Source organism: Anopheles coustani, chromosome 2 (assembly GCF_943734705.1).
Source record: "Anopheles coustani chromosome 2, idAnoCousDA_361_x.2, whole genome shotgun sequence".
Taxonomy (NCBI): Eukaryota; Metazoa; Arthropoda; class Insecta; order Diptera; family Culicidae; genus Anopheles; species Anopheles coustani.
In genome coordinates, this window is record NC_071289.1 from 64399237 (window position 1) to 64416765 (window position 17529).

General features: G+C 44.2%; 1 protein-coding gene across 1 annotated transcript in view; it reads right to left on the bottom strand.

Moving 5' to 3' along the window:
• LOC131264831 (uncharacterized) overlaps nucleotides 1–16510 on the bottom strand; it is a 57632-nt gene extending 41122 nt beyond the window's left edge. The window contains exons 1-2 of the mRNA XM_058267097.1: nucleotides 16315–16510; nucleotides 13335–14370 (exon numbers count right to left, since the gene is read on the bottom strand). Coding sequence (XP_058123080.1) covers nucleotides 13335–14370; nucleotides 16315–16510 — 1232 coding nt within the window. The remainder of the gene's footprint in view (nucleotides 1–13334; nucleotides 14371–16314) is intronic.
• Between the last annotated feature and the right edge of the window lie 1019 nt (nucleotides 16511–17529).

Consider the following 17529-nt stretch of genomic DNA (forward strand, 5'->3'; position numbering starts at 1 on the left):
CAGGAGCCCTATGCAGTGGCTAAGGGAATTGTTTGAAGGAATCTACCTTCCAGGCACACACTTTAGCTATCACTCCTGCCCACCAGCAACGGCAGTGCATTCGTTGCACGGCCGTTGAACCGTGCACTCACTTCTCGAAATTGCATGCGCAATTTTTAATTACAAAAATACCATAATCCCGCAAAAAAATGCACGCGCCACAACCGCCGCCACTAACGCATCCAGCCAAACTGCGAAGCTTGTGTCTGTGAAAAGGTTTACAGCCGCCACGGGTTCGCTGGCGAGCCGCGTACGGGCGCGTTGGAGTGAGCAGAGCGGCGCATCACTAACGCATCGGCCCAAGGGAGAGACAAAACGTGCGCGCGTGTGTGTGCCTCGGGAAGTGTGAGCGGGACGCAGAATACCGGTTCGCGAACCGGTCGAAACGATTCTGCGCGCTCGCGTTTTGTTCCTGTGAGGGTCGTTCGAGCGGTAACTCAAGGTCGGTGGAGAATTCCCGCGAGAGAAAAAAGCCCTTGACGTACCGTTTCAATGACCGTCGAAGGAGTAAAAAAATCGGTAATTACCGTTCCCGCTCTAGCCAATCAGCTCTCTCCGTGCAACACATACCAGCGGAAGGGTCACGCATACACAATTAGTTCGCGGCAAGTAAAACGCTGGATGGTGCAATTGGTACATAATATAAGGTGTGTCGGGTTTAGAACGAGTTGATTTTGAACTGTATTCAGCCGTGAAAATTTGCAAAATACTTCAACAAAATCAGAAATATCGAAATGATGTTTTGTGCAAACATATTTCATTCAAAGAGTAAATAATTTTATCCCATCTGATGCAAGTGAATCTATTATCATTTTAAATAAGTTTTTGGCAGATGGATGTTCTACTGAACCTGTTACACTTGACTTTTTGTAAACAAAGCATCATTTCGTTTTGAATGTAATAAGTTCAAATCATTTCTTGTTATGATAGTTGATAAATAGATACAATTAAATAAAAAGTTCTTGGATAACCAGAATAATCGTATGTCCCATACTGCAGGCTTTCAAAGCCATTTTACGTAAAAATAGAACTTGAATGCATTGATTTAGAAGATTTTTAGAAGATGTCAAAAAGTGTTTTAAACACGAAAGCTAAAAGAGTAAGTCCAACATGATCGATGAAATATGAAAATTGGATGAGATAATTCAAATGTTCTGAAAGTTGTTGGTTCGTGTAAAATTATGTTTTAAATTATCTCTGACATAATTAAATACGGTAAATCTTTACGAAACAATTGAATAAATCTGGTAATTTGCTAGATCAATTGGTAATTTGCGTACTACGCAACGAATGTTTCTTTTTCAAATGAATTGTTTTTAAACAAGCAATAAAGAAGACCGGAAAGTAGGGAACCGACGAAGGAAACCCGGAGCCAGGCGGTCTGGTCTGGGATCGTAGAGGTGGTGCGTGTGTTTTTCCACCCTGATCGGCAAAAGGGGGCACGTTTTCCGGCACATCGTTTATCAACAAGTTGTAGATGACAATCAACGGTGCGCTGTTGGTATGTTATTAAAATAATTAACCAGAAATGTACCAGCTACTTCATAAATGCCGCCAGCGCGGAGAGTGGCATGAGAAAAGTTACTCTACGTAACATTGACGTTGGCCGAAGAGTTAATCTTTCACACCTTGGATCAATGGGATGTACTCATCGCCTATTTCATTAAGTTTTTCGAATTTAAATGTTTTAAATATGACTTTTACAGAAGTTGCCTTACTTTGAGGGAAAAAAGCAATCCATAGAATTTTAATCAGTGAGATCAATTTTGTGGAAATTTAATGTACACCGATTTTGCTCTCCGCTCTTTTATAGTATAATCTTTACCATCTTACTGTACGAAAGAATGGCTCACTGAAACAGTTAATCAAAACAAGATAAAATGAAAAATAGTTAATTTATTGCATTTGGAAAAGTATAACGCACCTCGCCAGGGAAGAAGTTCAGATTATTCTCTTAATTGCTGTCAGCAAAAGCGAACGGCTGCAGAGTAGTTTGTTAATCCCAGAATTATAAGCGATAATGGGAAAGAAGAAAACGAATCAATCACGAGTCCGAATAGTTCAAAAATGTCTGTAAAACATGAACCATTAGCAGAAGACCTGGCATCTTCAAACGAAGATCCCGCTCCTGGGCTGGAAAGCGTGTGTCAGGAAAATTGAAAACGTAACCATACCGGGAGGAGGGGGGAGGGCATAAATAATTCATTCCATATCTCATGCTCCCCATGTCGTTAGGGTTGGTCCAAGTCCGACGACCGCCGATTGTGACTGGCACCAAGAGGTCTAGGGAAGGCCGGGCACCATTAGACTGGCCACCGCTGTCCACTTAACACTGGCCGACGCTCGGATTGCTCCCGTACCGTACCGCGTTCGGGGTTTGTTTTGTTTTTGCTAATGAATGAATCGTGCAGCGGTTTTAAGATGTTAAACAAGAGATAAAATCCCGACAAACCTCACACATCGCAGGGGGTCATCGGAGGTCAGCCCGGCTGGATCGAGCGGCCAGCGAAAGAGGCCGAGAGTAAACAGAAATCGCAATGAACTACCTGGCCATGGCACACACCCACCCAACCACCTGTGCCATCCCCCATTCGCATCAACCCAGTTTTGCGCCACCCTTGTCGAATCCGCCATTCGTGGCAAATTAGCAAGTTTCGTTTGACGGCGAAAAATGACGGCCGTGCCGATAGGGGAGGGGAGGGGCGATGAAAGGCGTGACCAGGAAATTTCCTCTGTGCAAAGTTTTTTCTGCAAAAGCCAAAAACTGGCAACGGGACAACGAATTCGACAACAACTGTTTACAAGTCCTAATATCTAGAAAGTGGAACATTCGAACCGATTGTGCAACGACAAGAAAGCAATTCTGCATGGGCTGTTGGAAACTATAATTGGATGCATAATTGAATCAAATCATAAATAGATGCATTGATTGATAGAACAAGTAAAATTCATCAGAAAACATATATTACTCTTTTAAAGATCTTTTCTATAGTGACAAAAGTCAATATATAAGGCCTGAAATAGAAACAGCAAGAAAATACTTATAAGGTTTGTGACATTTTACAAGCTGGGATCTTAACTAAATTCATACCAGTATGCTTGTAGGTTTGGTTTGATCAAGCGCATTATGTCGGAAATGTGTGAGGAATATTTTAAAGCAGTTTATAAGCAATCTTCAAAAAAAAAAAAATTTTCCCGGATGTGGGCAGTACATATATCATTACTGCTGTGATTTGACACAGGTGTTATCCATCTTCCCAAATCTACAGGAGGAGAACCAATTTTACACATTTGCTAATCGTTCAGGCCTCTCTTAATCGGTTTCTTTTCTTCACGGTTTTCCCTCACCCTCTCGCGGCCGGGCCGCTTGAGCTTTTCCGCGCCAATTGATTTCCATGACCATCGCATTCTTAAACGCGCCCAGAGCGTGGTCCGAACGGTTGAGCGAAACCGAAACCAACCGGAACAACCATGGCTAGAGAGAGGCTCGAGAAGACAACAAATAGCTTCCAAAAGCGAATGGGAGGGCGGCACGCGAAACCGCCTAGGGACGCGCCCAGCCAGGACAAAGGACGGCACGGACAGGGCGGCAAACCCAAACCAAACACCATCACCCCAGCCCAACACATCAGCAGTCCGCGTCTTTTGAAGTGCGGTGTGTGGGCTCACCATCAGGTGGCCTCCTCTAATGTCATAATCATCTCGGTCACGTGCCGTTGAGTTGCGCTCTGCGGCCACCGTTAGCGTGTTGTTGTAGATGCGTCGCCGAAGGGCTCTCTTCGATACGGGACGCACGGCCCAAATGTAATTCGGATCACAAATTTCCCACCCATTACCACCTACTTGTGGTTGGAGGCTCGTTCCTTCAGGGGGGCGCCCTGGAGCGCTAAACTTTGGCTTGTGACGATCGTTCTAAGCCAACCGTTTGGGTTCTAGCTGGATACTGCAAGCGAGCTTTTTCTTTTCTTACCGTCTGCGTCTGTGAACCTTTTGTTTTCCATTGAACTCCGGACGAATTTACAAAAAATGTATTCAATTCAAATTTAACAATCCCCTAAATGGATATAAAAATAGCATTTGTAAAACTGCTTTTATCCACTCACGGTAATGCACTGCGTAAGCTTTTAAATCTTCGCCCAATTAGCGACGATCAGCATAAGCGATAAAACCATTTAGCCTTAAGTCAACGAACGTGAGTGATTCGATGGTGAAGATTATGCCGAGGCTTTTTGGGAGACTAATTTTCGGAGAACGATTAAACATACAATTACTTCCGATGTTAATTCTTTGTGCCACTACGGTTTGTTGCAACAGAGAAGAAGAAAATAAATAATAAAATTAACGAGGACAGTATTTTTTTACAAAAATATTTCAAATCTGACATGCCTCAATGCTTCGTATGAATGTCTCGTTTTTTTTTTTCAAAAAATATTGTAGTTTAAAAATGAGTTGCCACCAAAAGCCAATATTTTCATAGCGATAAAAAGCCCGCGCAACATAGAAACACACACTCTCAACACAGGCTACGCAATGGGAAAACATAACATTTTGTTATGCTGCTCAGTTTGCTTCGTCCAGTTGCTGAGTTTCATTTCTACTTGAACGAGTCCACAGCAACGTCTTCCAAGTGGCCCAAATTTACGGGTGGAGATTCCCGCTTGCATCAACACCAACAAAGCTTCGGAAAGTGCATCAACGGTATCGCGTGGAGCGGAGAAGCGACAGCGTAAATAATGGTTGAGCTGAGCGACAGAAATGGAAAGAACTTTCATCCTTGAGCTTTGAGCTTCGGAACACTGACCACCGAACGGAGATGACCATCAGAGCTGGTGGGAAGAATGTGTTCGAGCATACGTTCGAACGCGGAAGTTTCTTGAGGGATGCATCGACACACTCGTGCACATACACACACAGACACACTTACAAACGACCCGAGACCTTCGAACGGACCAAATTCTAACCCACCAGAACCTACGGAACCAACCCGTGGTTTTTTTTTTTGGTTGTTTCTGTTCGATGCATAAAATTGTCCTGTCCAGCGGTGGTGATTGTGGGGAAAACGAAGGAACTAGTGGCTTCGGGGGAAAGGCCGAAGGAGACGACGGTAAACAAGAGGACGCACACAGACGCGCGACGACGCACAAGCAACCATTCCTGCCGGCAAACACAGGCATCGCTTCGCTTCGGATAAAATTCTCGGAAGGATCATGTTGCCCCGCTGCACTGAAAAATTACCTGCTGACGGCGGGTGTCTCGAAAATGAGGCTCGGGGTGGTCGGTATAACGACCCACCCGAGGGACAGACGTTGGGGGGCGGACGAGGTGCACAGGAAGGAAACATAAACAACCACAAGAAAACAAAATGCAAGAAAAATCGAGGCTTCACCAGGGGTTTGTGGGTGCGTGCGCTGGTTTTTTGTGTGCGTGTGTGTATGAGTGGCGATCGACCGGGAATGCAGTTCAGATGCGGAACCGTAAACGTTCAAGGTTGTCTCCGTTGAGGAAGGCAACGAAATACAGAATGACAGAAGCACGGAAATGGAAGCATAAAGCCGAGAAAATGCACACATTTTTAGAAGCATCACGAGGTTTAGATATTGTGATCCAATTAAACAAAATGAAAAAAGGTCATTCAGTAACAATTTTTTGGTAGCCATCAGAAAGATTGTGCAATTATGATATTCTTCTCTTAGGGCTTCCGTTTAATACTTCTATCTAGAAAATATCTAGATATTTAAATATTGATGTAGCTTGCAGCTATCACTTAAAACCCATCTTTTGCAGCAATAAATGCTAACAACCTATAGACATACGTTGGACTTCAACACATATAAAAAGCTTCAAAGAATCAAAATAGACTCATTTTCAAAGATATAACATTCATACCCAGGTTCCGAATACCACAGCGAAGCATCTTCGAATTTTAACACTTACCTGTAAAGAGAAGGAAAGATAAACATTAATTAACTATTTATCGCTGGCTCACACAAAGTGGATAGTAATTATGTAGAAACAAATGAAAAGTTATGAAACAGTGATACAATTAGAAAAATTTAAGAACATTATTTAAAGTCTAAATGTGCACGTCTCGTCTTAAATTTGCGAAACGATCGCATCTGTTTAGAACCTAGTTTAAATATTTTTTTTTTAAATTAGCACGCCAAACTTCTGTCTCAATAAAAATGTTAATAAAAAGCAACGGTCCAATTTCCATGCTTTAAGCCAATGGCCAAGGAAAGGCCATTTTTCCCTTTAGTTGCTGGAACCGTTCAGCCCTCTGCTTGGCGCTGCCTCGATCGAGGAAATCATTGCCATTTGCCTTGGGGGCGTTGTTTTCCATTAGCAGTTCATTTTCCCAGCGGAAGATAGCATCCGGCGGAAACAGGGAGTCGACGAAACTCCGTACCAGGTCGCCCGTCAGGGACGCGTCCGACGTGAGTGAATGCAGCCGCCGAGCGCAACAGGGCGACACGATTGGTGGATTGACGGAAAATGCGCGATAATTACATTTCTTTCGAGTGAATTGTGAAATGCTCGCACCGGGAGAGGAGGCGGTGGAGGAAAGTCATGAAAATATAGAGCACACTGGCTCCGGCTCTGGCTGGGGCTGCCTGCCGTAACACAAGTTTATCACTCACACGCTTTGCAACGAACTACGAAAGGAGTCGGTGATAGGGATACGCGCAAGTGAAGCCGAAGACGAAAGTCCGGGAAAAGGGTTACACCAGTGGAAATAGTTAACAGTATCCTTACTGTCGAAGGACGGACCAGGAATCTTATTACCAGCACGTTTGTACGTTGACGCCCTGGAGGAGATTGCGCAGAATAGCGACACACACGCTTCTCTGCTGGGGAAACTCAACAGGATCCAAAGCAGGAAGCAATGATGAGGGTTTTTTCAAACGTCTCAAAGTGCGGCAGGGCCCTTCATATCTGATCAAGTGACAAATTCATCTCTATCGTATGAAAATGAAATTGATACGCCATTCAAAACGCTTGATGGTTCAGACGCACACAAACTTACTGACTATGACTTTTAAGAAAAACCTACGACCAACGGGGGCCAAACATTTTAACAACACTGGCTGGCCATTATACTCGCTATCCTAGATCGCTCAACGTGGTGCGACACCAGATCTTTCACCTTCCCACCGGTGTATTGGTCAGAAATATTTCAAATATTTCAACTATTCCCTTTCGCGCCAACACTCTGCGGGAAACCCCAAAAAGATCCGGCCTAACGACCGCGGAGCGCCACCAAACTAGTTCCTAGCAGGGCACGGTAACGAACGAAGCAGCTACCAAAGGGAGGGAGAAACAAAGCAGCTATGCTTTTAAGCCTCGAAGCAAGCGAAGGAAACAAGACCGATCAGAAGTGTAAGACTTCACACCGCACGACTTTGCCACGCATTTTTAATACGGTTTTATAGTGTTTAACCGATGTTTTTGTGATTACAGATCAGAGATCTACATTTTTGTGATTATAGAGCTGAGATACAGCTAGAGATTTGTTTAAGAATGCTTTAAAGTGCAAACATTGACTATTTTACAGATACCTCAATCAATGGAGAATCAATGCAGAGTCAATCAGCACTAAGGAGCATTTGGATTACAAACTCATGACTTGTTGGAAATTGGTTAATTGAAAAAAAAATTAAGGTTATCTATTAAATTTCATTTATTCAGATTAATAAACGTGGATCAGAACACAAAACCTCAAACACCAAAAAAACTAGAGTACTTTCCGTACCCTAAAATTAAATGGTTTAAACACACCAGACACTATCGTAGTGCACGGTTATATCTACGAACTACCAAGCGCCTCCATGGCATATGCGTGTGGTAATTGTTGTACACCATAGTATTCCCATTTAAGCTCGTGTTGTGTAATTCTGAAAGCGTGCCAATCACATAAATTATCGCTATAATTTTTCTTTAGTAACATAAAACTAAATATCTGTAAAAAAAACAACTTAACGAAACTCGACGGACGAAACATATCGAAGAAAAGAATATGAAAATACATAAACCAAATGATGATTTAGCAAAACCGAAAAGGAAAAAAAAACAATAGAATGTATTGTGCAAATTAGTCATCGATGGTGAAACAGAGCGTTAGCAACCCATAATCCACCGGGAGTTGGAAGCTTGCTTGTGGGGAGGACATTGGAGATCAAAATAAAATCTGGTTGGCCAGAGTGTCTAGCAGCAGAGCATCACCCCATCCAAGTATTTAATCGTTGCGGCGCCACCGATCATCAGCATACGCATGAAGGAGAGCACTTTAGGGCTCACTGACAGGATTGTGAAGTTCGCAGAACGGCGTTTAGTAGCAGGAACAGGTTAATCCGTATTTACGATTCGATTTGCAAAGTCTGGGTGTTACTAGGAACAATGAAAAACATTTTTTTTAATCCCGAAAAGTGTTTTGAATAACTGAGAAAGATTGAAAGCAAAGTATTGATCCTTGAAATTGTTGCATGGTAAGAATTGTTTTCTAATGTGGAAAAATATTCACATTGCTTATTTCGTCCTATGTATAACATTTTCGAGCTAAAAATTCGTGTCCTAAAGTGGGTTTTGAGAACCCTCATGCGTAGGGCGCCTCAGGTTACCGGGCATTCCGTGAGCGATACGGAACAGCCCTTCGCCGCGGACGTGGTTCCATGCTTGTTATCAAACATTTTTGGAAACATGATGCTTCCTCCTTTCAGGGAACTTTGCAATCAATACACCAATCACAACTGCTCTCCCCACCGTTTGCCGAGTTTCACCGACGAAACTGTTCGGCAGTTAGCGCACAAACGGACATTCATACATACACACACACACACACACACAAGCACGGCTCCCCGGGTCCGCTGGCTTTTGGTGAGTTTGTGGTGTAGCTGCGTTTGGTTCGCGGCGTCGTGCGCGACAGATTCTCAATTTGATTTCGGTGGCCGCTTGCCTGTCGGTGGTTAGTGTTCTTCTATTTTGTTAATGTTTTTTTTTTTTGGTTGCTGTTGGTTCACTCCGCTCAATTTTTGTTGATTTTTTTTTTATTTTCGCGCTCAACGCCAAAAGTTCAACGAACTGCCCGAGCCGCCACAAGGTCATCGCCGCGCACGCCGTGCGTTGCGTACCGAAAAAGCAAATGTAAGCAGCACAAAGAAAAAATCAACAAAGTCCACATAAAAATTCACACACACACAAACATTTGGACCAACAGGGCGGGAGATCTTGAGAGAGAGAGAAAGAAAGAGCGAAACGTTCTTTTGCGTGCGTTGTTGTGTTGTGATCCGCGCTCCGTGCCGCCGAATCAAGTGTACCTTACGGCGAACGAAACGTCTAAGGAACACACAAGCATAGCAAGAAGCTTACGGTGGTGGTTTGCGAGAGATCGGAAGCTACTATAGTAGCGGTAGTAGTAGAATGTCGCATCGTTGGGGGTTGCAAAAGGGGTGGCCAAGCGAAATTCGCGCCGAGCTGCGGATGGCGTAGGGCTCATCGTGCAACATGCTGCTGCTGGGTGATACGCGAGGTCGAGAGATCGTGCGTGAATGGGTTCGCTGTGGGATTTCGGACGGAAAAGGATGGACGGAGGCTCGTTTTTTCGGCTGTGCGTAACTTATAGAAATGAACACGTTTTTAAAAAACTTATTTCCATTTCTGTTTTTTATACCAAATTTATGAAAGGAATTTCGAAATTCAAGAAAAAGAAACAGTTCAGCCCGACACATGATACCTGTTCGCGAAGGCAAAGGTCTACCAAAGAACAAACGCAAAACACGGAGGATTTTCATGGGAACTGCACGATTTTAGATCTATTGAATGATAAGGAGCAATCTGAATTAAAACATCATTAAACACATATGGAAGGTTCCAAAATCACATCGATCTTCATGTCATATTTCCGTTTTATTCTAAAATATCTAAATCCCCAGTAAGATGCATTTCTTCCCTCGTGTGCAGGCATCAACTAAAGCCGAGGATGGCAAATGTCGAGGAAACGCAAAAAACTCAGCATTTTTCCCGTGTATCCTTAGATAATCGTTCGTGCTGCCAGCATCCACTGCGCCACGCCCATTGAGGAGGATAAAAACCTTAAAACCTCAGTTTGCGGTGGCGATAACCGTACAGACAAGTCCGGTGAGGAGGTGGGAAGTACGTGGTAGTAGGTGAGGATACCCGGTGCCCAAAATGATTACTTGCGAATCGCACCGCGCCGAATGTATTTTCGAACTCAAAAGTATAAGTTTCAATTTATTCAGCAAAAGCAAATTCAATGCTATTGCTTGGTGATTTTACAATAAACGAACAAAACACATCAATACAACAAAAGTATGTTATTTGACAAGTGAAATATCAAATGATTACAAAATTGCATTAAGAAAAAACATAGAAGAATAAAAAAGATATACAACGGCAATAGGAAGTACAAAGATGTGTATCAAAAGAATATACACAATTATCTCTGCCAACTAATTTGTAAACATGGTGCTTGCTAAACTGAATTAGTTTTGAACCAGTTAATTTGATTCGTTTTACATTTTGAGGACTAAGTGGGATTCTACAAATCATAATAATTGAAGAAAACAGAATAAAATGTTTCGATTTGTGACTTATGGATCTTTCATTCGCGATTCATTTTAATCGATCCATGAATCCTTTTGGATTAATTAACCTTGAAAGAATTATTGCTCTCTAAATATTCATAAAAATTAATGTTTAGTCAAATATTCATGAATGGAATGGAAATGGAACATGAACAAGTTTCATAAAAACCTTCATTCGAAGATTAGAATTGGTTTATTCAGTTTAAATGAGAGTACAACACTTTAAAAGTTAAAGTCCTAATGGTGAGTGTGATTCTCAATCACCCAACTCCAAAAGTTTTACAATATTTCAAAAGAACTTGAAGAACTCTTTATTAAAAACTCAACTCAAAACAATAGCTATCAAGTGGCAATCAGTAAACAACTATAAACAGCTTTCATCCTTTTTTCCTTTTACCAAACAGCGAACATAAAAACAATTTCATGCATTACATAGGATGCATCGTCGATGGCCAGATTGCAAATTAAATCTGTGATGCAAATTGAAATAAGAGTTTTCGGTAGCGACACCTCCACCAGCGCAACCCCAGATCCGGTCGGGGAGTGATTTGCGCTTGGCGGGCGGCAATCAAGCGAGAAACCGCACTGGACCATCGCCTTCCTTCGGTTCGGAAGCATGAGAAACGTCCCAGGAGAATCTTTTCTGCTCGACGATCTCCGAGCCCCGCGCCGCTCGATGCCATATTATTGCCCTTTGTCGCACGTCAGAGTCCATCGCCAACGACCGTGAAGAAAAGTGGTCCGTTTCAATTCACACCCGCCCGCACGCGGGACACCCACCCTTTGTTGGGTGGATTAACTTTCCTGGCCATTTGCAAATGACTGCTTGTCGGGCGAAGAAAGCTTCGCCGGTTGGAACAACATGATGTGGCTCTGGTGGCAAATTAGAATGCTGCGGTTAGAAAGGGATGGAGACTGACCTGGGAAATGGGGGAGTGGGCAATCGAGGGAAGGGAAGCAGTTTAATATATTATCAATTTTATACTCGTGGGAAAGCGGGCAGCTGCATTCCGCCGAACGCCATCTTTGACTCATGTTCCAAGGAGTGAGAGGAGGGAGGGGGGGGGGGGGGGGGAATAGGATGTTCGATGCAGGCGGATGGTGGGTGTCATTGCTTGTGGTATCGGTGGTGAAATGAGTTATTATTTAGCTTTCATCAGTCGGTCCCGGCCACGGACCATGGGATGCTCTTCGCAGACAAGAAGAACCTAGGAATAGTGTGGAGATCTCGAGGATACTTAACACAGAAGCGAGATCGATTGTGGTTCGATTGAACTAACCACGCTGCTAGGAGAAGTCCAACTACCGTTGTACACGGTGGTGTGTCAACAAACTTCTCGCCAGAGCGCCCCCTCTTCCCATACGAAGCGCGTGATATTATTCCGGTTTCCCTCAAAAGTCGTCCCTTGCTAGCAGCAGAAGAAGAAAACGAGGATAGAATTGGAAAATCCCGCTCACAGCAAGGCACCGAGGGACACATGAAGCGGAGGAGGGGCGGGGGGAGGGGATGCCTAGCGACGCGCACGGGACAATCGGCCGCGCTATTATGAGGCGAAAACTAGTTCTCGCTATTTCTGGGCGCTTTGGAAACGAATTGGAATTCCACAGTGCCCGGGTGAGGGCGGGTGCGGTTGGGGGGGAAACAACGAAATTCTTTACGTCATGAACTCCAGACGAAGGTGCTACAGAGCACTCCATAGTTGGGGATATTAAATCGGACATTAAAAAAGGACCTCACTTTCCAGTGGTGCAATGCATGGGAAACGGGGAAAACAAATAATTTTCGCTGGTTTTCCAAAAATATTCGCTGATTTTGCGTGTTTAATACCAGTGAAAACTATCAAAGGCTTAATTATATTCCATGTACCATTTGGTTGATGCCAAATGTGTATGTAATTCATTATTTTCGGATCAGGTTTCTATCGGAACAATTCTTTTTTTACCAGCACACAGGCGCATTTCATCGCCGTTTACAGCATCATCACCCATACAAATCACCCTTTTTTAAATGAAACCTATTTTTGGTTGATTAAGGAATATTTTCACTCCAAGAGATGAGGAAAATGTTCACAGCTAGGGAATACCATAACAACACTACGGAGCCCTTTTGTATATCATAATATTGTTTTACAGAAGTTCACAACAGTGTACGACAATTTTAATTTAACCTATTGTGGACAATTATAATACATAGATGGAGATAGAAAACAAAATATTTGTATTCATAGGAGTAAACATAAAAGTAAAAGTATTCATAAAAGTAAAAGAAACCGACAGTCATCACAGCATTTGGGAGGTTAATTTTTAGACATTTTTCGCCTAAATGAATGAAAATGTCTCCAAAGTGACTGTATTTAGACCCCATTTGCAATCGCAACTTTCTTCTTATTGATTTAAATGTTCGCTGCATTGATACAAACTTTGAATTGAAAGAGTAGGACAAATTCAAGTCGTTGAAAATAAAGATGGCGACGTTATCTATTACGAAAATCGTTTTCTTCCTTTCAGTGAACACAATAAAAAGCATAAACACAACATAAACAAAAAATAAATGGTAAAAACAACAATGGCCAAGCAATCATTCAAAGAAGAACTAACTAAAGGATGTTGTAAATGCAACCTTAAGTGAAACAAAAAGCATTTTTCTTTAAACGTAGCTTCTAAAGCAAAACAAAAAGCCACTGGGTAGAAGCTTACTTGTTCGCTTTCATCTTGCTGCCGTCCAGCAGCAGCAGATCGACGCTGCTGGTGACCAGCTCCGGCCGGTGGTCGATCGTCCGCTTGACGTAGATCTGTCCGTTCACCGTGAACACGCTCTTGAGCTTGCCGTCGCGCTTCAGCCGCATCGCCTCGGCTTTGAGCGTCAGGTTGCAGCGGGTCAGGTTTTCGTTGACGTACACTCGGCCCGGGCCTTCGTAGCCAAGTTCGCCCAGCTCCAGGCAGGTGCCGGTCTTGCCCCGCTCCAGGTAGCGCCGGTAGAACTCGTTGCGTGCGTTCCGGAACACGAACAGCACCTGAACGGCGGGCGCAGGAGCGGTGACCGGTTTGCGTCCACCCGTCGTCGTCGACTTTCTGCCCGGCCGAAGCAGATTGTCGAGCACGGCCGGATTGTAGTGGGTCGGTCGGGGTCGGGCCGGATGGCCGGGAGGAGTTCCGGACGACCCTGACGACGGTGGGCCGAGGAGTCCGGTGGCCAACCGCTTGATGTGCACCATCGGGATCTCGCTCTCGGCGTACCCGAGCCGGCGAGCGATGCGCACGAAGCACTCGCGCAGGTTCTCGCCCTCGTGGGCCGGAATGCCGACGAGCAGCAGGTCGCCCGCCTTCGACGACCGATTGCCGTAGTCCTGGTGGGTCAGAAACAGCCGGTTCGTCTGCGCGAGGCGTCGGTTGAGCGTTTCGATGCGATCGCCGATCTGATCGCGCAGTCCGTTCACCTCCGTCAGCAGCCGGTTGAACTTGTGGTCGAGGCTCTTGCTGTCGGAAGTGGTCCCACCGCCGCCACGACGCTTTCCCGGTGAACAGGACCGCTTGCACAGGTTTCCACTGTTGCGCTCGTTCCGGCGCTCGATTTCGGTTTGCGCGCGGTTCGCCAGCACTCTCGAGCACGAGTCATCGTCCTCCTCACCATCGGTGTCCGACGTGTCCCCCAACAACCGCTTGGCGTGGTCAGCTTCGTTGACCGTATCATCGCCATCGTCTTCTGAGACGATCCCCACCATCGACGATATTCCTCTTTTGCGTACAGGCGACATGTTTGTTCCGAGTTTTATTAAACTCAAGACATAAACTTGATTATATGTTTGGCACTTTTCAACAACTTCTGATTGCTTGCGTTTACGGACGTGTACTAGTCCGCTTTGGCACACACTTTGAAGGCTCCGGTTGTTGTTCTTTGGTCGGTTGATTTTTGGTGTTTCGGTTGCAGTGCAATTATACTATAGTTCTTAACACTAAAAAATCAGTCTTTGATCACTGAAACGTCGCGGTAAAAGATCAGTTGAGCAGTTACAAGTAGTAAAAGTATAAAGTAATCAATAGAGCAAATTAATGAAAATAAAAATAACTTAAATTACAACTAAATAACATATCAGTGTAAGAAAAACATAGAAAAATGTACCCAAAACATTACAATATATTTCAATTGCTTGCCAAGATTGCCGCAAGAATAAATTCAAGCTATTGGCACTATTGGCATTTACAGTCCAACATTCATATCGTGTGCCGATCTTGCAGGAGCTGCATTCGAAAACGTCCGACGAAACCTAATTGTCTCTAGTGAAACATTGTAGAAAAACTTGAGCCAACCTCGTGCCTTGGGTTGAAATTCAGAGCCAAGGCCAAAAGTCGATGAATCCGTTATGGGTTCGTGCTGTTACTCATGTTTCCGACCAGGCGTACGGTCGCATCCCTCTCCTGCTCTCACGATGTTCTCTTTCGTGAAAACAAAAGAAACAACACCCACGCCAGGGCGTCGAGGAAAAGCAGGGACCAAAGGATTTGACACCGATGTCGGAAGGAAAGGTAACGCAAAAGCAAGATAAAAAAAGGTTAAGAGAAGGATACGTTACCACCCAACTCGAGCGCAACCAGGTAAAAATAGCCTCCGAAGTTCATTGCAGCCCTCGGTTTAGCTAATTCTACGGCATCCTAATATAGGCGCGTTCACCATCCGTTCACCGAAAAACAACTCCCCCGGTAACGCACACTAGCGCGAACCAAAGCACCAGACCACAACACACAGCGAATGCAGGATCAAGGGCGTGTTGCTTGGGTTGTTGGGTGAGCCTTGGTGTGTGTGTGTGTGTGTGCGCTATGTCCTGATTCACTTGAACTTCCCCCGTTTCCGCCCGGCGGAAGGTAGGAAAATTTGGAAACCTTCGCTTTCCTCTTCGTTGAACACGCTTCCTTCGGGGGAGGGAATAGCTCATGTGCGTGGGAGTACCGGTCCTAGCAACGGCAATGGTAGTGGCGAACAACTACACACCACCAAGCGGATATCCTTACGACATTGAAAGACGCACACCATGAAAACCAGATGCCGGAAGGCAGCACGAGAGAGAGAGAGTGAGCATTTTCCCGCAGGACGTGAGCGACTTTTCTGATACAATTTGGGTGCGTTCCATCACATATACTTTGTAGGTGGAAGATTTTCATCGAACCGAGCAAAGACATGAGAAATACGAACGATATCCATCTTAGTGGAGAGTTGCTGAATTCCCTTCCGAAGGTTTATAAGTAAATTAAGGCTTAACAAATGACCTCAATAGAAGTAGATCTGATTCTATACTGTCTTTTAGACACACGTAGGACTGATTCCAAAATATTTCTTGCCTACGCTGGTTCTTTTTATAGCCCCCGAATTTTCCGATTCCCTTTTTCATTTAAGAACCCTCGTTTTCTGTCCTCTCGTATAGCAAAACAAGCAGCAGTGAGAGCTGCACCTTCGACTCCAGGGCAAAATATCAAGTTGCACCACACCCTTTCTTTTAATCCTCCTTTTTTTGGGTGTACCCCAGAGCTGATCCGGGCGCCCTCTTGTTTTGGTCCTTCCATACTGATCTGAGTTTTCCCCCTTACCCTGCTACCCACAAATCCATCCAGGAGTGCGTTTCGGTTTCCATATCCAACCAATTGAACACGGATCGGGGTGAACAAACGGAAAATTATCGATTACGTACACAGGTCGTCGTCGCCACTACCAACCACCACCCGCCGCTGGTGAAGTCGCCGCCGATTCCTTCGTCAGCGTCGCAAAATTTGCTGCTCATTTCCACAACAAGACACACTTTGTGTGTTTTTTCACCTTCTCCATTATGGAAGGAAAACTGTACTGTTTTTCTTCTCTCCCGCTCTTGGCATCGTAGGACCATTTCTTAAGGGGGTAGAGAAAATTCCAGTGAGAGAAATATTAATGTCGCTGAGTCGGTTTGAAGGTTTTTTTTACCGTTTGTAAGGACGATTTGTGGAGAGGTTGGGGAACAACAACAGCGCAACGGCAGGTGAAAAGTGAACTTCCCCATTAGGTATTTTTGTATACAAAACTTTCCTTTCGATTTGCCGTGTTAACCCGGATCCAGAAAAGAGTGACGAAAATATATTTCAAAACATATAAAGTACCAACGAAATCGAAAGAAAATATTTAAAAAACAATAACATAAATAAAACCACCATCGATTATGTAACAAATTGAGGAACATGTCTGCAAACAACGTAACATAGCGTTAAACGGGGAACATGGTTCAATGTTTTTAAACATTTCACACCGATGCTCGTAATAATTGATACAGAAAATGATTCAACTTCACAGCGCACATTGAATTTTTTGTCCGGGAAAAACTACCAGCGAAGTCGTAAATTTATACACATTACTTTTAAACAACAGTGTTAGCATTGAAGGTAAATTCACTACACTCGTATTTCAGCTGGCGACTTTGCTCAACACATTTTCCACGTGCTTGTTCTTTCAGGTTTTTGTTTTGTTTTTTAAACGCCATAATAGGGAAAATGTTTCTAGGAGAATTGTAGCCAGTCCCGTGTCAAAAACAATACCACTGGCACTGTCACCTTGCATCCTCACGCTTCTCCGTTGGCCCTTTTGCCATGGAGATGTGAGGCAACGCTTGCTTTCTCTCTTTCGCTCCAATTTCACCGATTAACGCATCGTTGTCGTGCGATTACCGGAAACTCATCGTCCTCGCTGGCGGATTGTTCTCGCGCACTGCATCGATTGATGCAGGAACCGGGTCCATTTTCACCAGATGACGGATTTGTACGGTGTCAAACACAACAAGATACACGACGAGCAAGATGGATAATGGAAAACAAGTTCAATTTCTTGCAAACACACCCCTATCACTCACGGTTGGGAGCTAGGAAAAACTGGAGGGAA